The sequence below is a fragment of the Pleurodeles waltl genome, chromosome 7 (genome assembly GCF_031143425.1).
Source record: "Pleurodeles waltl isolate 20211129_DDA chromosome 7, aPleWal1.hap1.20221129, whole genome shotgun sequence".
Classification (NCBI taxonomy): domain Eukaryota; kingdom Metazoa; phylum Chordata; class Amphibia; order Caudata; family Salamandridae; genus Pleurodeles; species Pleurodeles waltl.
Genome location: NC_090446.1, coordinates 96,273,090 through 96,298,350, shown reverse-complemented (window position 1 = coordinate 96,298,350; position 25,261 = coordinate 96,273,090). Strand labels below are relative to the sequence as shown.

At 46.6% G+C, this 25,261-nt stretch overlaps 1 protein-coding gene across 1 annotated transcript in view; it reads right to left on the bottom strand.

The window, feature by feature from the left end:
* The window catches only part of CDH4 (cadherin 4), a 1,524,317-nt gene extending 1,499,663 nt beyond the window's left edge, over nucleotides 1-24,654 (bottom strand). Inside the window, exons 1-2 of the mRNA XM_069243136.1 lie at nucleotides 24,323-24,654; nucleotides 18,130-18,241 (exon numbers count right to left, since the gene is read on the bottom strand). Of these exons, the coding sequence (XP_069099237.1) occupies nucleotides 18,130-18,241; nucleotides 24,323-24,379 (169 nt within the window). The 5' untranslated portion in view covers nucleotides 24,380-24,654. The remainder of the gene's footprint in view (nucleotides 1-18,129; nucleotides 18,242-24,322) is intronic.
* Between the last annotated feature and the right edge of the window lie 607 nt (nucleotides 24,655-25,261).

The following is a 25,261-nucleotide window of genomic DNA, read 5'->3' as shown; positions in this document are numbered from 1 at the left end:
AAACTCTTCCAGTCCTGCACAGGGACTTATATCTTTTCTTAAGCTTCCTCTTCCTCCTGATTATTTGGTCCATTTCATTACTGTAAAGTAAAATGAGGTCCTCCTATGAAAGCAGAGGAAGGACATGATAATGCAGATGATGACAAGCGTACGCGGGGTCCAAAACGTGTGGTGGACGTAAAAGGTGACAAAGGGATTTTGAAAGCCATTGAACACGTAGGCAATAAACCGCATATGAAGAATGTTCCTGACAGGCAGGAAGATTGCTCCCTGTGTCAGGGATATTTATCTCGTTTGTTGCCCAGGAATGCTGTGCCTCACAATGCATTCCCGTGGGTAAAATTGGTGGCACACACTGTTCTAAATGGGGTTGGCCATCCCAACCTGGCAACCCTGTGGTAGACGGGCCACTGGATGAAGAGTTACTGATCGAAGCGTCAGCTGGGAGTCATCCAACAGAACCCCGTTACTACCTCCACTTCTAGATAAGGCATGCACACTGCAAGATAGGCGGAGGAGGAGATCCAACAATTTGTGGCACAGCTTCTGCTCCACCGAACCCTAAATGACTCCCATAAAGTATGGACCAGTGATTTTACTATTTTCAATCATTTGATTCTTAATGATTGTCTAAAGTTGACTAGTGCTGGAGCATTGTCCTGGTTGTTTTTTTGTTTCAATGTGGGTCACCCCAAATATTTTGACTCACCAGAAGCCTTTACACAACGTGAGTAGAAGAGACTTGAAAAATCACTGCCTGTCCTTCCAAAAAGGCCAAAGACTTTTACAGGAAATGGCTAAAGCCAGTGTTTTCACAATCCAGCCGACATTGGTTACAGACGGCGTTCAGTACCCTGCTGCAAGTCAGCACAGGTTTGTTCTCACACATTTTAAATTAGATACTTTCTATCGCTTAGTTGCTTTTCCCATTGTTATTGACTGGTCAGAGGTTCAGACCAATTGTCCTTGTCATGGCCTTTCCAGTCAATGCACTATGCATTTTATGTTCTCCTCTGCTATTTATGCGGTTCCACGTAAATGCTTCATTTTACCTATTTCACGCGACCTTAACTTTAAACAGTGTCTGCCGCCATTACTGTTTTTACAACAATTGAATTATTTAGCAATTTACTGTAAGATTTCTTGCTTTTTATGGTCTGTGATACGTTTCAGGAAAAATATGATTGCACAGTAACGATGTCTATTAGCTTACTTTTTATGTCTTTATGTCAGTTTTATGATTATAAAACATGCATTTAATTTGTATGTTTGCTTTTATGGTTTCTTTTAGGATGATCGAATCAAGATGACTGTGGCTATGACTCCATTAGTTCCCAGTCTTTTCCCTCCAACTAAGCTAAGTCCTCAGACAAAGTGGGAACCAGGCCAGTGGAGCAGGAGGACTTCACAAAGACAACCACTGTCTGACAGCAACAACCGCGGCTTCTGCAAAAAAACTGGCCATCACAGCGCGGACACAGCGGTGAAGCCGACATGCTGACTGCGCAGCCATGCACCGGCAACCAAGGATATAATTGTATCATCTTGCAAACAGAACAACTGGGCCAAAGCTTGTACAATTACAATACAATAAATTACAAGACAACGGGAGGAAGCAGAGCGGAGTCGGAAGGATCCACCACAGTAGTTCCGTAAATAAGACGAAAAAAAGTCCCGCCGCCGCGTATCTCAAGACTCAGCACTTTCAACTGGTGAGCGATATACGCTTCCTGCTGCCCTATTGGGGGAAACTATTTTGAGCCTAATTAGCATGAAATTTTTTAGAATGCAAATGCTTTTCATTTAGAGATGAAACAAAATGCCATGACATTTCTTCCACCCATTTATCATCAACAAGTTAATTACTGTGTAACAAATGGGTCCTGCTGGATTCTGGATGGTTGGAGGATGCGAGGGAGCTGAGTCAGGCAAACAAGATGTCCCAGAGAGTTGGAGTTAATAGTCGATGGCATGCTTATGGCAAAACAATGACTCTGTAAAAGCTTTCCTTGTCAAATTAAAGCTTAGCTATCTCCTTTGGAGTGATTAAATTACAAGCAGCTATCGTTTGCTTAAAGTGGCTCAAATCTGACAGGCTACAAGGTAAACATGATCGCTCTGGGATATGGGCGTATAATATGTTTACTGACCAAACATAAAAAATTGTAATGGAAAAAAAATGAGCCATTTGTTCGTTGGGTAGCATTGCAGAAAGCAAAATATTAGCAGAGGAAATATAATGTGTTTGCTTGTGTAAGCTGCCAGTTACAGTGTCCGCTGCTGTGGACAAATAAAGCCATGTACTCCCACTGGGCGTCGCTAATATACGTAATCCAATGTGTACAGCTCATTTTTATCATTATGCCTTTGTTTCTCCTCCGCCGTCATGCCCATATGTGTCTTTTGCTCGCAGTATATTGTTGAGGCTGAAAAATAAGTGCCGCTCTCAAAAATTGGTGCCAGCGCCCCACTCTGGAAACCACCTGCTCAAATTAAGCACTGGCGGGACGGAAAATGCTACTGCAGGAATGGAATGGCAATTCCCCATGCACTATTTTGCACCATGCAAAAATGTTCTTGCAGGAGTGAAATTGCTATTTTGCTAACGTCGTTCAGGAGTACATTTGGAAAACAGCAACTGTCGTAGTTTTCAGACCTCAATTCAATCCTAGACTCATGCACTGTCAGAAATATCCAGGTGAAGATTTACTACCATCTTCCAGAACCTTACTCTTTGGGACCTTATCACAAGGTAGGTAAATTTGGTTGGGGAATGTCACAAGTCCGATGTTCCTGCTCCCAAAGGCCCTCACAGTACCAATCCTTCTACTGCTGGTTCTTAGAGTCCTTTTCCCCATGGCCTGGTCACCATAGCCTTCTTCTTCCTGGACCTGTTCCACAGACTTGTATTTTATGTAAGACCGTGCAGTGGATCAATGCTCTTGCTGTACATGTATCGGTGTTACCTACAAGTCACAAGTGGCAATCCTGGTGACACAGCACAGTGAGTTATGCATCCACACTGAAGAGCTGCATGCAACCTGCAATGCATAAGCTAGAACCTCGGCAATCCTATCTCAATCTTTTTTATTCTAGAGTTGCTTAAAGAAGTTCCTTTAGGTAGTAATGAACATTTATTAGTAAGTGGCATATCATTTTGTATCACTTATACGGAGCTTCATGGACCTGTTGAGATTATGAAGTGCTCCAGTTTGCATCTGGTTCCCAGGTACCTTTCGTACTGCATGGTTGAGACTAGATGCAGGTATTTACCCTCTTTAAGAGGTAGACTGAAGCTGTCATTATTGTGTGAAGGTGCGGTCACCAGGGAACAGAGTATCTGAAGTTCATTTGGTAGCCACCAACAGACCCCAACTCATCTCAGGCACTGTTAAACCACTGATGGACTAGTAGATTGAGTCTTCCTGCAGCAACAGGAGCAAACACCGACTGGAAGCACTCTTAAGCTACCACGGAGTATTACACAGAGCCGACCAACATGTAACATGGAGGAGAGACTAAGAAGGCCAGTTTCCAGAGGTATGTGTCCACTAGAGGAGGTGAACGGAAAGAGAGGGCAGAGTCGCAAGTAAACAGGCCAATGAGAGGAGCCCAGGTTGTGCACTTCTGAGGATGGCGGGTAATAAGCAAAAGGCAATGATCTGAAAAGACCAACAAAGTAAGATTCCTCAAGGAAACAATGCAAAAATACATAGCAGCACTTTCAAGCAAAAACATGTGTTTGTCTAAATAACCATTTTATGTTCTGACGTGACACCACAGCTTTCACCAGACTATTATGAGAGAATGACCAGGAGAGGGGCTTTTGCTCCACCGACATGCTGGAAGCCAGGAGCACATGTTTTGATGTGGCAGAAGTTGTGAGCTTCCACAAAAAGTGCCTGCCCTTCATGCAGCTGTGATCATTTTGTATATGTATGCAGCTGTCTGAGCTAGAACTTTCAGGAGCACACGTATGACATTGCAAAGCTATTAAAGTCTTAGTTAACCAGATAATTGATGGTGTTTTTCCCTTGCTGCAGCACAAATTGGAGAAGGGCATTCATTAGCCTACATGGATTTGTAGGTGTGTATTGACAGTGCAAGTGTCCCCTGACCTTCTAACCTACACGAATACTATTCTACAGTACTTTGCTTCTGCACAAATACATCTCCATTCCCATGCTGTCTACTTGTAATGCTTCACATTTCCAAACAACATTCCTTTAAAGACATACTTATTAGCATTGCTTATGCTTGTTACACATGCAGGCAAAGCAAATCTCCCCAACAACAGTGTTGAAATCACAGTTCTCCTACAATGAAATGTTGACGCAGACATGTTTAGCAGTAGACAAATTATTAAGAAGTCCATCATTGTTGTGACTACACAATCATCGTCGCCAAGCTCCACAAGGCCAAGAGGGGTGGAGAAGTCCTTACTAAAGCTATTAACCTCATCACTGTAGAGACCTCACACTGTTCCTAGCATTATGTGTCAAAGCGAAGGTGGTACAAGACTTTTAGTGGTGCTAGTAATGCCTCTCGTTGCCACTCAAGATTGAGGTCAACATTTGCTGCTGGAGTGGGTGAACCAGAGATCTCCAGCTCTTCGCCATCACAGCTGTCACTTACACATGCGCTGCCATCTACCAGTCTTAACTTCCGCAGGAGTCCCAAGAGAAGCTTAACTCAGCAGGGATTAAAACCTTATTCCATTTTTACACCAGAACTGCAAATGCACTCTTGGACCAACCACACACAGCATCATGTACGCAATCCATCTGCTGGGAGCATGGTGAGTAAGTGATGTGACCAGAGCCATCAGAGTTCTGTCCGTTTCCAAAAATAACCAACGGCGTGGTGATAGTCACTACTCAGAAGTTTGCAAATATTTGCTTTTGTAGATTTGGTGAGATTCTGGGTATACAAAGAACATGTGGCCAACCTCAATGTCATGTGGTGTGCTGCCTGGCGGAGGAGATGCATGCACTATGGTATATACGTCATCTCCAAGATATCCAGAACTACTTGGGAGATGGACCTTTAGAGGAACAACCAAAGCGATTAGACTCTTATTACATAAGAGGACACAAGGACAAAAAAATGCATAGGCCAAATTTCCTTGGAGTTGGATACTGTTAATATGAACAGCAATGGACACAGGGGTACCTCAAATGCCAAATATGCATGCATACAATAAGAGGAGTTATTCCACTGAAAGAATGTCTGCATCACACGTATGTGTATATACAGCAACAAAAAGAACTACTTTAAAATATGATCTACTAAACTGTGCAACGCCACTCAACCTTGTGCCCCACAATTATTTGTCAGCTGCAATAGGAGTAAATAGTGCGCGCTCTGCTGTCAGTGGCATATGTTAGCAGAGTGGACCAAGGATAGCCTCAGTAACCAAGTCTCCATTTGACGCCTTGAAGCCCCAGCTCGCTGCCCGAGCACAGATTTAAGCAGTGGGCTTCAGCTTCACCTCTGATGTCTAGGTCACTAACAGAGTGTGGTTGTCATGTCCAGGTGCGAGCCTCAGCGTGGTCGGCCTGCCTTGGTTGTAAGCCCACACTTTGCAGGACAGTCGCCATCACTGGATGGAAGCCGCACTTGCTGGTGAGGTCTCAATCTTAGCCAATCGCAAAGGTCACATTAACAGATCACTGCACAGGAAATTGTGGTAAAAAAAACCTCAAATGTTACTCCAGTGCCCTCTTTGTCTTTAGCTCTCTGACGAGGGTCCTCGGCAGTCATGAGATATGCTTTGGAAGCGGGAGGGGTCAGGAGGTTGACGGGCCAGGGGCGGGATTTATAAACAAACCACTGATTGGAGTGATCCATCCAAAAAAGTGAAAACTCTGTTAACGTGAGTGACTAAGTGATGTGCCTGTGAACTACTTAAAGAGTGAGAGCTCCTGCATACAGAGAGACAGAGCGGGGTTGGGGAGAAGAATGAAGAGAGAGCACAGTAGCATATGGGAAATGAAAAAAGACAGTGACCGAGCACAAAGCAGGGTAAGAATGATGAGAACGTTTTGGTACAGGGGAGCATATAAAAACAGACACTGAGGAAATACTGGGGGAGAGAATTCATGGAGACAGTGGCAGACTATTGAAGAAGTGAAATGAAAAGAGACCATGGAGAAAATCATAAGGTGAAAAATGACACTAGGTGGATAACAGAAGAGGGGGACACCATTATCATCATTGTCTTCATCACCCTGTTCAGCATCATCATGGATATATGCGTTAATGATTAGTCAGTCTGTGTTACAACCCAGAGATCAGCTACTAAGAGCCACAGACATGGCTGATGGAGGCCAGAAGACATCCGATAAGGCGCCCAAGGAGAGTACTGTGACGAAACAAAATATAAATAGGGGTATGGGGGTCACCCCTATATAAAACTTGCAGCAATCTGTGAACACATAAAAGTGTCTGTGGTGTGCAGGACATGGGCAGTCTGTGAAATGGATGTGCAGTAGAGTAGGGGACTGATAAAGAGTGGTGGTGGATGGTTGGCAACAGTAGTGTAACACAAAATGATTAGGCCACCATATAGAATATGAAAAGGGGCCCCTTAAATTTCCATATCTCACAGATATTCATTGGCTGTGTGTTCAGTGAAGAGCCCCTGAAGCTTTTGGTGGTTCCTGGAGGGTTGCAGGTCCCTGTGCGCTAGGGGACCTGCAGGGATCTGCGTTACATCCCTGGTTGATAAAGGAAACAAGAACCAGGGAGCACTGATACTAATGACAGCTGGCTTGGCATGGGAGAAATAGGAATGGGTAGGGAAAAAGTATTAACCATAGCACCGACACATTATGGTGGTAGAATTTGTGAAATGGACAGAGACCACCTATGTAGAGGGTAAAGCATGGAAGTGAACGGACGGATGAAGCAGAAAGAGATGAAAACATGAAAAGAGAAACAGCAATCAGCAGACAAGAGGGAAACAAACCGTGGGAGAGAAAAAGGAGGAGGGCCCCACCCTGCGACCAGGAAACAACTGCAAATACTTCAAACACACTGGATACCAGGTTGCAAGGACCCACAGGACAGTGGGCCAATGAGCAGCGGCCATGAACGGAAAGTGGGTGATTGTCAGGGCTTATGTTAGCATTAGCTCACACCCCAAGGGAGCAGCTGAACTTTGTTCCTAGTGTTTTGTGACCTAGTATGCTCAGGATACAGGACTTGTCTTGTGTGTACTGGAACATTCTCCTCTGGTCTGTGAACATCAGAACCTGTTTTTTAGCACACCAAGAGCAAATGTATGTGATGTCTATTGTAGAAAAGCACATCACAATCCATCTAGTGAAATTTTCACCATGACTCCAATGACATGATCATCTACAATGGCCTGTATGTTTCCACATCTGTGTACGCTGCCCAATACTGCAGGAGTCAGAAAGGACATTGGAAGTCACATATGAGCCACTTTTGGGTCAGTTGATTTCTTTTTCATTAAGCATGGCATGCTGGCGGGTGTTGCAGTCATAGAAATGAGTGCAGAGTCAGTGTCTCTAGCACAGCAAAGCAGGACAAACACAGCAGCAAGAGCCATGATCCATGTACTGTATCCACGCATCTTTTAGTTATGCACTCTTTGATGCTTTGCCTTTCTTAGTAACATCTGTCTACAGTGTGTGGCTCGCACAGCATATGAACAGCTCTCCGTGCAAAAGGGACTATACCTGTCGAAATAAGGGTGACATTTGACTGTGATGCCATCCACGTCAGTGGTGATGAGTTTGTGTCATGTTATGCTATTACCGGCTACAAGATGCCTCAAAGGGACAACTGAAAAAACAGGCCACTTAAGCTCTAAAGAAAACACCTGCATAAAAATGTAGGTGTGAAGGTTGAGCCATCATAGGTGGTGGGACTCTTCCAATGGAGATACACCTGATACACGCTCTGCTCTTATGCACATGCAAGGGTGTTTTCACGTCTACCTGGTCCATGTTTATAACAATAATATGTCACAAGGCCAAACACTCATACATCCTACACATCGGTCTCATTAGCATTCTCCATCGTGTATGTGTTATATGTGCAAACCCTCATGTTATCAGACGTAGCATGCCACACGTGGAGTCACATCTCTCACTCTTTCTCTCTCACACATACAAATTTCCAATCCACACTTACTATCTGTACTCGTGATAAGAATCCATGCACATGTACACACATTAGGACCAATGGACAGAAACGAAACACGCCTACATATGGAAACACACGCATATCACTCACATTCTTCCATATGCAGACACCACACACAAACACACAGTCAACAAAAGCACTATAAACACTCTTACTTCACACACCCAATTAAGGATACCAGAAAACATCATACAAATATATACAAACATGTGCACACTGTTTCTCACACACAACCAACCACAGGGACGATGCGTAAGATAGTTTGCAGACTAGGCACATATATCCAATTATTCTACTGTGCATTTAAAAAAAATTGTTGTAATCTCCATGTGTTTTTCTAGCATATCTAATATTACATCTTGTGCGTGAAATGCAATTAAAAAGAGACAGCGTTTCCTTCACTCCCCAAGAAATGTTATAAAACAGGACAGAGAAATTAATTAGCCTTTAACTGAACCTTCAGCCATAAAAACAACCTACACGTACTGCTATATTTATGAGAAGCAGGAGATCAAGCATTATTTGAAATATCTATGGCCGCAGATGCAGAAGCCTGCTTTGAGATCTTTGGAAACCATTACATCAATATTACTGTCAAGATAATTAACACAGTTTAAACAAGTGACAGATGCACAAACCAGTGATGTTCTGGAAATCGAGACTCTAAAAATAGGAGCATCATGGAGCATACAAAGAGAGGAATTGTAACAAACAAGAAAGATTTTTTTTTTAAAACACACTCTTTTCCAATGTCATGCTTGAAAATTTAAATAGGATATCCAGAAAATCTTCCAGGAAAAAAGACAGTGCTAAACAGAATATAGCAACAGTTTATCACCGAGAGAATCTATAATCACCTGGGGTTGTGTGTTGTTTCAATGCAGGCACACAATGCACATCTAAACACGTGGACACAACATAGGTGCAGCGAGCTCCAGATTTAGCTGTAGGTGGTATGCAATAAGAAGGGGAAGAGGATTTTAGGGAAGGGAAGGGGCATTTTCTACCACATGCAGACATCTACTGCACAGCGGTGAATGCCCCAAAGCAAGAAGCCGGAAGGGCATCTCTGTTGAAAGATCTGCAGACATGTGGTGATGCCGTTGTGTGACAGGTCAATCTTCAATGACGCTTCATCCATGTCAAAGAGCGGAACAGTGTAGAATTCTGAGGTCAGGGTGGGAATTCTAGGAGAAGAAAGGCACAAGGGCCCAAACTACTGTGAGTGAGCAATATACAATGGTACATTTAGATATTTCTGCAGACAGTGGATATCATCTGGAATGGTAGGGAACTGGATTACCAATATTATCTTTACAGGGTGCTAAATGGATAACAGATTATGGCGTTTACTGCAATAAACTGTACAAATCAAGCGAACATTGCTCACTCTTAGACCACAAGGATCGGTCATAAATTTAACGCCACTTCTTTCTGTTGCACATGTCCCTGGACAGTGACAGTGCACTGAGAAAGATCGCCTTAAACACTGTCAAGGTGGTAATTAAATGCACTGCTCTGAAAAGAGAGCCAGATGAGAAACATTTGACGCGTGATGTGAAGAACTTCTGCTGACATTGCAAGACACCTCCTGAAGACTGAGCTAACACTGGTTCAAGTTAGTGCGATGCTTTGAAGCCTTTCTGCTGAGAAACGCAAGCTATGTCATGCCTGGAATGGAAGCTGCGTAATGATGGATTCGGTTTCAGCTCCCAATCATGATGTCTAACGCTCTGCTTGAGTTGGATCCGAACACATAGAGCTCGCAGACCCCCTTCCTAGCCATGGATCCAGCAGGTGTGTCATGGATCACTGGACCAGGTCACCTAGATGCTGCAATCACTTCACAAAACTGCAGTAATCATAGCAGCAGAGCAAGGGGCGTGTGACCCTCATATCAAAAACGGACGAGATGTTTGAGCACTTTCCAATAGTCCTTCTTAATTTGTGAATCATCTGACTGAATATTGATGTCTGACATTTAATAGCTACATGCATGACATTTACTTAAAAGTTTTTTGAACTTTCACCTGCTTCAGAAAATGTAATGTTGGGAGAAGGGCGTGAATAAGGGGTCTAGTTTGAGGTTGGCTCAGTGCCCAAACATGCTTCTCATCAGCTGTCCATCCTAGGCTGTTGGATGCCCCCAAAGGCAAGAGCGAGTACAGGGAATCTGAAATAGTGGTTTCAAGTGGGTGGCTATAGTGTTTCTCTGTTGCCTCCCAAGGCTTAAAGCAGAGTTGAAAAACAGTGGGGAAAAAATGCATAAAGTGGGAAGTGTGATGGACCTTTGTGGGACATCTGGCTGTAGGCAATAAGGCAGACAAAGCTCAGTTCTGCCAGAGGACAGTCAGAAGACAACCTCACGACTTCAGGTTGTCATCATTTTTCAAACCCCTATACCAAATAAAGTCAATAGCAGAGGGTTCCGCCTATACAGCGGACAGCCTTCATGTGGTAGGGGAGTGCAGGCTTTTTTCACAAGCAGTATTTTCTGAAAATCCCAATCTTACGCGTTTGTGACTTTTGCAATATTAGCACTGAAGGAAAGACTTTCTGCAATTACCATGTTAGCAAGATAATTTTCATGGGGGGAAAACTCAGCCAAAACACACCTTGACTGGGGAAGTGTGATTCATTTTTCTTGTGTATTTGAATCCGAATTCTATGTAGAAATCCTATGTAGGTTGAACACTTTTTAATCTTCCAAAGTAGATTTTTGTATGCACAGAGGGGTGGATGATGAGAATAGCAGTTAGAAGTCTTAAGTAATACTGTACTCTGTAGAAACCGATACTGTGGTTAGATATGGGTAGATATACCAGGTGTGATATCAATGTCTCTTATTAAGTTCTTGAAAAGTCGCATAAGGTGGTAATACCATGTGTTGCCTTCCACCTTCTCCAGAGGTGCAAAACTCTGTCTGATGCTATGTTTTACCTGATGATATGCATGCATGAAAGAACATGAGGTCTCAACGTTTTCCGCAAATTATATCTTTGTCAAAGGACTTCACGAAAGCCACAAAAACCTGTAACTCGTCTCAGACCACCAGCACTGGCAGAGTAAGAACTCACTTCTTGTGCAATCTGGACAGGAAGGTTCCCTTGCTATCATCAAGTTTGGATTGACATTCTTGATGTACAATGTCAGTCATCTTTCATCATATATTTTAATTAAAATTCACAAGCCACACGATTCCCAGCCAGCTCCGCTTTATATGTTGATGCTCATAGGCACTACATTTGGAGAAGCTCTTGGCGCACAGAGAAACAGAAGGCTACACGTGGAGGCACAGCAGAGGCATTGTCCTCCTCTTCGCCAAGACCTTGTCTGGAGTGAAGAGTTGTGCTTGGTCCAGAAGCAAGCACAGGCTTATACGAACCGAGACAGTGGAAGAACTCTCAATGGGAAGTTGTAGCCCTGTGATAATGCATTGGGGCAAAAAGGTATGAAGGTTTGCATTCAGACAGCACAACAAAGCACCAGGCACTTGTACAACCCAAATTATATCTGACTTTGTTTTTCAAGGGAAAAAAAACATAAGTCACTGAATGAATGAGGGCCCTGACATAGCTATGCATATATCCCAAATGTTATCACCGACCCTAAAAGCAGGATATTACAACAGTAGCAGAAGGCTGGGTCACCTATGTCAATTTAACTTGAACTGTAGAAAGAATCAAGTTGATCCTGTGGAAGGGACAGCTTTGAGGCACCCACCTTCAGATGGCTGGCAGTGATGTCCACTCACAAATGACACAATCATTCTCAGAATATCTCAGAACCTGTTTCTTACAACAATGTTGGTCTTACTGAACAATATTGGCATTCAATACATGGACCATTGCATCCACCAAACATGCTGGTGGCTGTCACGTTATTCTTAAGGGCCATGTTCTCCTGGATGGATCCATTGACCTATAAGTTTGCAAAGCTCCCAATGAAGGGCAGCCGAGAAATTACAGAATTGGACAAGGAATGGATCCTTTCACAGGGGTACACATCCCTAGTACGTCAGGAATCCCAAACCCACCTACCAGGATGCCCCTCCGTGTTAATAGTCACAGTTATTACTGCTTTGCCTGGCAGTTCAGGCTGGACTGTTCCCATGGAGAGCAGGGTCAAAACTGATTTACATATAACTGGGTCCAAACTGGGATGGCGTGGTGAGCAAAAAAATGATGGATTAAACCCAGACCGGTGACTGGAGGTTAATGTTTCATTTGTTCAGCACTCGGTCCATCATCTGTTCTTTTTGCTTTTGTTGCCCTATGTGACCTATACACAGCGGTGGATCAGGCATCCAAGCAGTAGCCATACGATCCAGCTGAACATCATCCGTGATCTTTGAAGTTCTATTAAGGAACACTATCGATCACAAATTAAATACCAAAATTTGAAGTCTTGTTATTTAGACCCGTAGGTAGCCTATTGGCAAGAAAAATGTCCCAGCAACCATAAATCATAAAAATAAACAATCCCTACATCAAAGTTCAAACAAAGATGGAGAAAAAAAAGAACAGCTTTTAAAATACTAATTTAAGAACTTACAAAATCAATTAGGTAAGCAATTATTTCAGACACCTCAATTCAACACTCAGACATGAAGATCTCAACATCGATTTGCCTCCTTTTTCTAAATGTGTTTGATGTGCAACATAGCATTAGTGGTCCATGGCTACATTTTGACTACATAAAGCTCTTTCTCAATATATTACAGAGTTGGGAAAAAACTTTAATCCTGGGCTTGCACAGATACATACATAATAGAGACAAATAATGCCTTGAATCCCATTCTGACTGGCCCACTGGTGAGCATAAGCTTTTCCTGGGGATCTTCCGTATTCCAAATAATAAAGGAGATGCTTATTGTGAGAGGAAAATGTCAAAAAGCAAAGATTTGAGGTCACCACTCTGAAGACTTTGCACACCAGTGGCTGGTGTTTGAATGGAGCACTGAGTACACCCCTGAATCCCAATGGATTCAGCATTAAGAACACGCTCATTCAGTAAAGCACCTTATACTGTCCTCACAACAGAACCAACATTAAACTGTTACACCACATTTAGGAAACACATGTATATTAATTCACTAAAAAAACAATGGTTACAGGGACGTTATAGTTAGGAAATAGAATTTAAAAATGAAATTCACTTAAAAACCCAAAAGTTACGTGGAAGTTATAGTTGGACTCACATTTTAAACTCAAATAACTGTAATTTGTGCTCTAAGGTAACTATATCTCGTGCCCCCCATGCACAGTTTTTTCATTTTAAATGTTACTGCAACGATTACATTGATATTATCAATGATGTTATCAAAGATGTCATGTTGGCAAATGTGAGGTAATTAGCAGTGCATGGCGAGGGTGTGAGTTATAGTTACCTTAGAGCATGAATTAAAAAAAAAAAAAGATAGGGAAATCACCACAGACACACCTGGGCAAGAACCCTCAACTGTCCACTTGAGGGTCTGCAGCCTTAACCATTAAGCCACAGCATCCCTCTCACTCACTTCCATCCTAGTATGGGATGGAAGGGTGAGAATGTGTGTGAATGAGAGGACCACAGGGGGCGCTCTCAAGGCCCCCACGGTCCTAGCAAGCTCCCTGCATCCTGCGGAAGCCGGCACTGCTCCCTGAAGCAGGGAGCTGCTTCAAATAGCAGCTCCCTGCTTCTGGCAGCAATATTTTCATCTGGCTCCGCGCATTCATATTTGCGTGCAGAGAAGACAGATGGAAAGTCCGCTTTCTGACAGCTGGAGCTATTTATCAGCTCTCACTGCCAGAAACCGGACTCTGTTTGCTTTTGTTTGGTGTAAGCTCCCACTAAGGAAAAGCAAGCAGCTATGTCCTGAGGTTGGGCACCCCAGGACATAGCAGGAGACAGCCATGGGGGGCTGCAGTCCCCAAGGCCATCAGTAACTCCTCGAGGAGGGCCCCGTAGCCCTCCTCCAAATAGCATAGCCCCAGGGAGGTGGTGGTTCCTGGGGTTTGGGGGTCCAAATCAGAGCCCCTTCACATTTTTTATTGAAGCCCTGCTGTGGCGGTCACCAGGGCTGCGGGGAGCTTGGGCACCCCTCATTTATACTTGTAAAAGCCCAGGGGAGGCGGTGGTCCCTGGGGCTGCGGAGTGTTTGGCCCCCGCACTATATTTGTTTTGTGCCCCGGGAGGTAGTGGTCCCCAGGGCTGCAGAGGACTGAGTGACCCCCGCACCACATTAGTTTACTGCCCTTGGAGGTGACGGCCCCCGAGGCTTCTGGGGGGGAGAGGGGGCAGGCATCCTCTACATCAAATTTCTTTAGTGTCCCAGGAAGGTGGCTGTCCCTGGGGCTGTGGGTGGCCAGGCAGCTGTCCCAGCATCAGATTTCTGTAGTGGTCTGGGTAGTTGGCTGTCCATGTGGCTGCTGGATGGCTGGGCAACACCACAGCATTAATTTGGACCAAAGCCCTGCAGGGGTAGCCCCAAGGCCTGCGAGGGGGTGGGCCAGGTGGCCTTCCCCGCATATATAAATCAATGCCCTGTGGACCAGACCCACCCAGGGGCTCTATTGAAAACAAGCACAGAAGGCACTGCTTGTTTTTTTTTTTTTTTTCGCCTGATGCAAGGATCCACCATGAATTGTGGTGAAAATGTAAAAAAAAATACTTTTTAGCTCTGGAGGGTGGGGAGCCCCTTTGGGACCCCAGCACCAAAACTAAGGAGTCAGGGTGACTTTACCCTGGTCCCTTTTTTTTGCATTTTTTTTCTGGGACTCGGCTGAAAGCAAGTCCCAAGATGGCTGCCGCCAGTTTCTGGTTTGAAGTGTTGGAAGCCAATCAGAGTTGTGCAATTGCTGTGCACGAGCTCTTAATCTTCGCAAAGTTGTCACACACAGAGATATTCACATGTATTTTCAATTTAATATCTCCAAAACTACTGGATGGATTTACACCAAAAATGCAAAAGCATGATCTGCATACCAAAAGCTAGCTTTCTGCCAAATTTGGCATAATTCCGTTCAGCGGTTCAGGCCGTAGTTGTGTCTAAGGGTCCAATGGGAATTAACATGGGAAACACAACTTTTTTTTAACACCCTCTCCCCCTTTTTCTCAACCCTGCTTGAACGATCACTCTGAAAGTTTCCGTGCACAACAAGAATCACCTGGGTACTTTTTAAAACAAAATTCTGTGAAGATTCATCAAACAATGCCAAGGATGTAGGCAAGTCAAAAAAAACTTTTTCTATGGACACATGGTCTTAACTTTAACTACCTAGTGGCGAGCGTCACTATATTATTTATATATATATATATATATATATATATATATATATATATATATAAATGTATATATACATAGATAGATAGATAGATAGATAGATAGATAGATAGATAGATAGATAGATAAATAGATAGATAGATAGATTGCATTTTTGTATAGTGCTTACTACCCCTGATGAGGCTATGCACACCCACCTTAAAACTCTATATGTGTAATGTGATTTTAGTACTTAATTTATTGTTAGCTAATAGGAATAGGAATTCCAGAAAACTTCCAATTTAGAAACCTATCATAAGTGATGCACAGTAATGAGGTCATAGTCTTTCCACTGTCAACATCATCAGGACATCAGAATGAAACATCTGGTTAGTGCCAGCAATGTGAGGGGCTCCTGGTGAAGAAGACAGCGAAACATGTGCCAACAAAGCATCCCTGTTCCCTAGATTTGCAATCAGGTTTAACAATACCATGAGTGGCAAGCATCCTGGCACACAGCTCATTCAGAACAAGCATTTTCAATGCAATGGATCTTGCGTTTGCTGGAGTAAGAGCTATTAGCATTGTAAATTCCTAACTGGCCTTTTCTTGCCACATAAATTGAAAATGAAAAGTAAAACAGTTGACATAAGCGAACCGATTCAAAGCACCACGGCCGCCATGAGCACGAAGGAGAGCCACAAATAGAAAAAGAAGTTCGCTTGCAGTCAGATATATCGGCAAACGTGCAATTATCCATGTAACAGGGTCGATGGCCAAGTCGGTAACAAACCCGTCCAAGGAGGGACAAACTCAAAGCATTTACCAATGATAACAAAGGATTTTTGAAAGGCAAGGCCATGCACGAGTGAAAGTGATGGGCGTCCGGTGGGCATGGTTAAAAGCCCACACATAGATTACAACACATGGGGGCGCTTGCGCGCTCGACCTAAAAATCTGCGTGGTGCTGGTGTTGTAGGGGCTCCTAATGAAGCAGGCAGAAGTTCGTGTGCCAACGAAGCATCCCCGTTCCCTAGATTTCCAATCAGGTTTCACGGCTGCATGAGGGGCCAGCATCCTGGCACGCAGCTCATTCAGAAAAACAGCGTTTCCTCTTCGATGAAAACAGTCAATATACAACACAAGCCAAATCTGTCTCCTGGTGGTATAGAAATTACAATGACAAAAGCGATGGTAATCCTGCAATTACAATAAAGCTAATTGGTAGTTGCGGCGGTAAGTGTGCGTTCCATGTTGTCAAAGTGGCATAAATGGAAATAAGTGCCTTATTTGTGAACAGAATGTCAGTAGGCTTGTTTACCGCATTTTAAACAACAACGTCTGTTTTACTGCGCAACGATAATTTCGGGAATGTCACATTCATAAATAAATCCACTCTGTAGAAATGATCACAAAACCATCCCCGTGGGCTGGAGCGAGATGATGAAACAGAACTGAAAGGAATCACAAAAGAAACCGCCAACGCAAGCTCATGGATGGAAGTCACCTACACATCAAATAGAGGAAACTTGACACACAATGGGTCGATAAATGACACCCGCCTGCAGGCAGAGCTCTGCGTTCTACACTGCACGTACATGGCTGCTCGTGAATGTTTGTACTCGGCAGTGGCCGGGGTTACAGCACATGGCTTTCACCTCTCACCGACGAGGGGCGTGGCCTACGGCTGGGACTGTCGCGGCGGAGTCCTCAAAGTCCTCCCTTCCCTGAACAGCCAAACCCACGGCATTACATTGTCTGGTGTTTCGTTCGTTGAGCACGCTGGAGCGGTGCAAATGAGAAAAGGGGACACCGAGATGTATTACTGCGCCGGAGAAACGCCATCATTCATGAAGGAACACTTGTTCCAACCAATAGGAGATTGATGGATGATGGGTATCAGACAAGCGACATTTTAATAGAAGATAATTGCATGGTATGATCGGTAGGAACTAAGATAATAGATAGATAGATAGATAGATAGATAGATAGATAGATAGATAGATAGATAGATAGATAGATAGATAGATAGATAGATAGATGCATGCCCCGGTTAAGTGATAACAGTGTCAAAGTCAAAATACAGTAAACAAAGGAAATGTCACTATAAACACATCTTTTCATGAGACAGCAGGAAACAGACTATAAACCATTGTCAATCAACAGCTGCTAAAGAAAAGAGGCGGGGCCACATACTGCCTTTTGAATTGTCATCGTGGGTTAAAGTCCTATGTCAGTTTCACTGCGTGTGGTTCGTCGCTAGGATGTGATGTAGCTAGTGTGCTCCAGGGAGTATTTTAAGTGTATCCGCTCATTGGGCCACTGACACGTCAATGTGGGCCAGTGAATCATCGGTCCTCTAGCTTGTATTTTGTGTAACTGGAATAAACCTCACTTCGAGATACCTGCCCTGCTCCTGCCATCGCTACAGTTCTGCAGAGCTCCAAGTTTCAAACATTCACGAAATCATCCACTCGCTCAGTGATATTTCGACACTAGTGTTCGGTGGGATCTCTCGTTCACCTAGTCCATTAATAAGTTTGCAGAAATCACACTATGGTCAAGGCGCCGTGAGCACTTAAGACTGATGTAGCATAAACACCAAAGCTTAAAAGTTGAGTTTCATTGAAAATGTACAGGCAGAAGGCTTCATTCTTAAGTGGAAGGCCCCTGGGTCTGTGCAGCACGCCCCCAGCTGTCCCTACTCTTACCTTTAAGTAGTTTCTGCCCCTCCATGATGTTCTGGGAGACCGATGCGGTGTACCCCTCTTCTGAAAAGCCCGGTTTGCAGGCAGGTCTGAAGGTAGGATCCCCATTGTAAACCTGCAGAAGGATAGAGCACGGTCAGGAAAGGGTTAACTAATTGTGTGCTGGATGTGTTGTGAAAAGCGCATGGCTGTTCAAGCATAGCCTGGTTTCCAAGAAACTGACATGCATTTACACTTAGCGCCCCTGTATTAGGTGCAATGTCCTTCAGTGAAAACCTTAGATTGACCCCGAGCCCTAGAGTTTATAGAACTTTGCACGCATCAGCAAAGGCGCATTCCGGGATCCTTGGGGCAGTGCTTTAAATGGGCAGGTACTATCAGGTACGCAGTACCTACAGTTCTTTAATTTGGAAGGATTAGTACCAGCACTTCTCAGCACTACCCCAATGCTTTTAATGGTAGAGTACCAGCACTTCTAAGAGGCAAACAGGTACTCTTGGACCAGGAGTACCTGCACTTCTTAGCATTGCTCCAATGCTTTTATTGGGAGAGTACTGGCACTTTGGGGGCCTGCACTTTCATATTTCTATTTCAAGCACTGCTTGGGGTGGTATTTTGTGACATAGACAAATGGAAAGCTTTACTTGCCCGATGTGGCCCCATTCTAGCTGTAGGCAACTTTAAATTGCTAAACCATGCCCGCGTCACCGCGGGGGTACCAGACTGCACACACTTGCCAATATCTTGAATGAATACTCTTTCAGCAGGGACACTCTCTCTAGTCTTAACTATGTCTTTAGGGGTCCTGCCCAAACCAAAACGGTTTGTATATCCATGGCAACCATGGTTCATGAAGCAATGCCAACTTCGCTCATGTAAAATGCACTTTCTAATCCGTCCCTCAATGTTAGGCTCAGAAGTACCCAGGAAAGAGACGTTCAATGTTATGAAAAGGAAAGATGCAGTGATTTCATCCAAGTGGAACCCACACACAGAGGATGCTCTGCGATGGTTGTGTGGAAACAGTACCTGCCAGGGAGGGAAGAGCTTTCCCCAGGAGGAGCATTCATTTAGTAGTTACTGCAGCATTAAGCAGGGACGCAGAAAAATGTAAACACAACTTCAATAGATAGGACTTGACAAAGACACGAAAGGCTCGACGGAGGCGGCGAGTGGGAGGGAGTGGGGGGGGGGGGGACGGGACGGAGAGAAACAGAGATGTCTGAGAGGTGTGCAGTAGTTGCACCGAGGGAAGACGGAAGTGGGCACAGACAGGGACGGGCAGGCCAGGGAAAGGGGGCGATGAATCAGAGCGAGGGCAGAAAGGGTGGCTGGCTAGAGAGGGCACGCCAGGGGGCATTCCGGGCGCAGGCAAGGCAGGAATGTGTAGGAATACAACATATTAGGACAGAAGGAGAGCAGGCAGCGAGAACAGACGTGGAGAGGAACAGGCTTGGATGGAGGGAGTACCAACAAATGAAAGGTGACAAGCAGGGGAAGAGGGCAGCAAGGGCCAGAGAGAGAAGAACCCGGGAACAAAAAGGCGGTGGAGTCAAGAGAGGACAGCGAAGGGAGATGGATGATACGGAAAGGGAAGGCAAAGGGGAAGACATGGCAGCCCACAGAGGAGAGAGGTGCCTAGGAGAGGACAGGCAGGGCAGGGGCAGCTGGGGGAGGCACAGAGGGCAAGAGAATGGGCATCGAGCAGGTACGGCACAGCGACCAAGGACACGTCCCACAGGGGTGGGAGATGGGGAAAGGCGAGAAAGCAGAATGAGAAGTGAGGTTTAAGATCACTGGGAGGGGAGCGGACCGTCAGAAAAGTGGGGGAGTGCCAGGAACCCCATCTTCCAAAGGGCTCCCTGAGAAAGTGACTTGTCTCTCCCTAACACCTATATTTATCTAGCTGAACTTCTTCTCCTTGGCCTGCCTACCCCTGTCTACCCAGGACCTTCTTAATGACTTTGGGGGCCTGGCCAAGGCATATTTTGACTGTTTTGTGTGATCCTGTTTCTAATACTTTGATGTGCAATTCGACACAGTTTGGTACCTTGCAGGCTGAATTGGAAGAAAAGGGATATGGTAGCCTAGGAAGGATGCCATGGCCCTGGGGCAAGCTTGGAAAATGGTCCCTTTGACAGCTATTGAGGTAGTGAAACACACAGATCATGAAGGTCAAATGGGTCCTGCAGGGCTCTCGGCCCTGGTGCCACTGCAACTGCTGCACCAATAGTAGCCAGGCTCCTGAATATGTAATACATACAAGTGGTCCAAAATATGTCTTGCCCAGGGCCCCAAAAATTCTCAGTATTACACTGCAGGCAGTAAGGGAAAGAAAATGTGGTAGACTGAAGGACAGTGTAGGCAGCAGGGGAGTAGCTTCAATTGGTGCAGCAGGTGCAGTGACACCAGGAACCAGAGCACTGAGGGCCTCACTCTCATTCGCCTCACCCACAAAAGCTAAACTGGAGGTCACTCATTCTCCTACATTGCACACAAGACACGGATCTACCTCCCTCAACACATCAGAGGCTCCTCCTCCTCCTCCTCACTTCTTCAGATCCAAAAGAAGCCGAAGACCTGGCTCTTTGAACAAACACTGAGGGGACCATACTACTGAACACCTGTCCAAGCGCCTAGATACCCTCTCGGGTGATTAGTGCACTATACAAATCAACATAACCGAATAATGATTATTGCTGTAATTTAGAATTCAAACAGCAGCCACGTTGCCCATTTCCAGTGGCATTAGGGCCCATGAACCTCTGGCTACACTGCTGGTAGGAAGGGGCGGGGCATGCAGGGAAAAGGGTCAGACAGGGCACGGATGAGGGGTCACTCACATTTCACCATGGCATCAAGCAGAGAAGGACAGGATGGTGGACACACATGAATTAGAAAGGCCAAGTGGGGATGTGAACCTTTACTTGGCCCATGTGACACCATTAACCAGGTGGGACTTTCTAGCCAAAGGCACTTTGCAAGATGGAACTTTTGGGTTCAGGTTTTCCAATTGTAGGTATGGGCTCAAATGTCCCAGCATGTCAAGCGTCCATGATTAAAGAGCTATCCGAGGTGTCAGACGTGACACAGAGTCACTTTGCAGGGAGGGTCATAGAACGGCGAGTGTAAGCTGAGAGAGGCGGGGTGGGGCCGAGACTGCAGGGCACAGACAAAACTCAGACAGGGACAGTGAGGGGGCAGGTCAGGAAAAGAGGACAGAAAGGGCAGGGGAAGGGCAGAAAGGACAGGGGAAGAGGGCAGAAAGGGCAGGGGAAGTGGATAGAAAGGGGAAGAGGACAGAAAGGGCAGAGGAAGAGGTCAGAAGGGCAGGGGAGGAGGGCACAAAGGGCAGGGGAGGAGGGCATAAAGGGCAGGGAACGTGTTCATTTGTTCATAAAAAGAGAAGAGCAGGTAAACAGGAGATGGTGAGAAGGGCAGGGAGGGCGCAGGCACAGAGAGGAGGCAGCGTGGCAATGCATACAATAAATATATATATATATTTATATATATTTAAAGATTATATTCCTTTCCCACCCATGCCCATGTACAAGAGGTCTCAATGTGTATCTCAAAAGAACAATCGTGGCACAACAAGTATGATGGGTGAGTGGTAGGGCACGAGGAGCTACGGCGTAATGGGCAGACTGACTGGGTATGACAGGTAGAATGGCTTGGAGACTGAGTAGGCTACAATGGGTAGACTGACGGGCTACGACAGGTAGAATGACTGGGAGGCTCAGTTAGTAGGGTACACTGGGTAGAATGACAGGGTATGACGGGCAGAGTGCCTGGGAGACTGAGTAGGCTACAGTGGGTAGACTGACAGGGTACGACAGGTAGAATGACCGAGAGACCCAGTTAGTAGTCTACAATGGGAAGACTGACAGGGTATGACCAGGTAGAATGACTAGGAGGCTCAGTTAGTAGGCTACAATGAGTAGGCTGACAGGGTACGACAGGTAGGATGGTTGGGGGGCTCGGTTAGTAGGGTACAATGGGTAGAGTGACGGGTAGGGCACGTAGAATGAGTGGGAGACAGTCTGAGTAGTAGGGTACAACAGGCAGATTGATAGAGTACCACGGGCGGAATGATTGCAAGACAGTAGGGTACAATGGGTAGACTGACAGGGTGCAACAGGTAGAAAGACTGCGAGATGCAGTGGGGTGCGCAGTGACACAATGTCGTGCAGAGTTCTAGAGCACAACTGGCGGGCGGTAAAAGCTCTGCTTTTAGCCCGTTCATAGGGCATGGCTGTAGTAAGGTCAATTACCCCGCGGGGCATGGACTCCTTAGGTGCGAGTGTCACAGAAGTGTGCGCGAGGTCACCGAGGTGGGATTGCAAGGGTCAATGGCAGCTCCACATCCGGTGTGAGCGTGTGCAGCCTGGGAGCTGCAATATCTGCAGAGTGAACACATCTGCTGCCCTAATGTTAAGAAATCACAGCTGTGAGCCAAGGAGAAGAGCAACCGAAGGATAGTGTGTGATCGTGGACTCTGCTGACAGCCGTTTAGCACTCCTGGTACACAGTGCACAAGCACACAATTGTATATTCGGGAAAGCTGTCACTCTCTGCAGGTGTGTGGCTCGGGGAGTGTGTGGTGGGATCACCCCCAACGGCTGTCAGTCATTACAGGTGCGCTGTGCAAGTGAAAATGTAACTGGGGGCCCAGGGTTCGGGTGACAGCTGTCGATCACTGCAGATGGACAATGCATCGGAATTAAAGCCGGCGTGTTATAAGCTAAGAGCTGTCAGTCAGAGCAGTCACAATGTGACGGATGGAATGTGTGAGGGCACTCCGCTCATCGTGCAGGCGCACAGCGGGAGTGTGACGGATGGAATGTGTGGGGGCACTCTGCTCACCGTGCAGGTGCACAGCGGGAGTGTGACGGATGGAATGTGTGGGGGCACTCTGCTCACCGTGCAGGTGCACAGCGGGAGTGTGACGGATGGAATGTGTGAGGGCACTCCGCTCACTGTGGGTGTGTGATGGATGGAATGTGTGAGGGCACTCCGCTCACTGTGCAGGCGCACAGCGGGTGTGTGAAGGATGGAATGTGTGAGTGCAGGTGCACGGCGGGTGTGTGAAGGACGGAATGTGTGAGGGCACTCCGCTCACTGTGGGTGTGTGATGGATGGAATGTGTGAGGGCACTCCGCTCACTGTGCAGGCGCACAGCGGGGGTGTGAAGGATGGAATGTGTGAGTGCAGGTGCACGGCGGGTGTGTGAAGGACGGAATGCGTGACGGTAGCTCCTGGTCACTTCTGGCACACAGTGCACCTGAAGGTTGGAGAGCATGCAGGTTCACAATATATGTGAGTGGAGGAATGTATGAGGTGGCTTTTGACAACTCCCACTCACCAGATGTGGGCAGGGTGTTCGATTGAAGTGTGGGATGTGTGCTAGGACCCTATGAATAACTGCCAACCACTGCATGTGCACATTGTACACGTATGAAGGAATGTATGAGGAAGCTCTGCTGACAGCTGCCACTCACTACATGTGGACAGCGCGTGAGAGTGAAGGGAAGAATGTGTGATAGGACCCTGTGGTTAACTGTCAATCATTGCAGGTGCACATTGCATGTATATAAAGAACTGTGCGAGGGAGCTCTCTTGACAACTCACCCACTAAACGTGGGCAGTGTGTGAGTGATGGGTGGACGGTGCGTCAGGACTTTCCTGACAGTTGCCAATCACTGCTGGTGACGGTCGCGGTGTATCCCGCCCACAGCCGCTAACAACCGCGGATGTCCTATGTGTTTGAAAAGGGTGACATGTATGAAAGGACTTTGCTGACAGCTGTCGATCACTACAGGTGCGCAGTGCATGTGGCCCACGAAGGTGCACACTACATGTCACGTTAGGAGCGGGTGAGGGAACTCGAGTGACGGAAGTCAGTCCCTGCAGGTGCAGAGTGCCTGATACAAATGAAGTGATTAAAGGGGCTCTGATGCACGGCAGTCACTCCAGGTGCACACTGCATGGCAGGAGGATGCTGCGAGCACGTGGGGCAGGTGCACAGTCTCGGCAGTGGGGAGGGGGCGAGGTAAGAAGGCGCGGTGCAGTCTGCAGACGGGGAGTTGTGAGAAGGGGTGCGGCGTCTGGCCAGATGCACAGCAAATGTGGGGCACAAGAAGGGGTGGAAACGAGCAGGAGGGTGGGGGCCCATGTGGCACTCCATCGCACTCACCGCGCGCGCTCCGCAGACCTCCAGCAGCAGCAGCAGTGTGAACGGAGGCACCGGCATCCCTGCGGAAGCTTCTTCTGTCCCCCCACAGTGGTTATTCTGTCCCCACAGTTGTGCCTCCTCCTGCAGGTACCGCCCGCGAATGATTCCTGATCTCAGCCGGTGACTTGGCTGGGACTACTCCCCGCACCTCCACTGGGCTGAGAGGACTCTGGGCTCCGGCGCGCTCACAGCACCTCCTGTCCAGGCGCGCCCCGGGCTCCCTGCCCCCGCCTGGTACCCGCTCCGAGCCTCCGCTGCCAGCGCTCAGCTGCAGGTGAGGAAACGAGCGGAGTGCGGACCTCCGAGGCCACGCCCACCCGGGAACGGGCCTCCGCAAGGACACGCCCTCCGCTGGGCCACGCCCACTCAGTCCCGGGAGCTCGCTCATAGGCTCCGCCCAGCAAGAGCAGACAGTCTGAGACCACGCCCACCCACTCCCGGGAGCTCGCTCATAGGCTCCGCCCATCAAGATCAGGCAGTCCAAGACCACGCCCACGTTGGTTGAGCTTGATGGTCGAAAGCATTCCCCTCATGCGTTGGTCACACCCAAAAGTAACGGTTTTCTTCATGTAAACACGCCCTCTCTTGTTTGCCCACGCCCCCTCGAAGGTAAGACCACGAAAAGGGCCACACCCCTCTCCCACACGCCGTGGTGCACATCACTGGCGCGGGGGTACGGTCTTCCAGTTACAAACCATACGGCCACGCCCCTGCGCTCCGATTGGACGTTCTATCAACGAAGCCACGCCCCCGGAAGGTTTTGCTCTATGAAAGCGGCGCCCTGCTAGTGGCAGGGGCGTCCCTCCATCGCCCCTTGTGGTAAGAGACGCCAAATGCAGCCGCGGAAAGTGAGGAAAATACCTACTGAAAATCAGTCGTGACTATCTAATCATAGAAAGT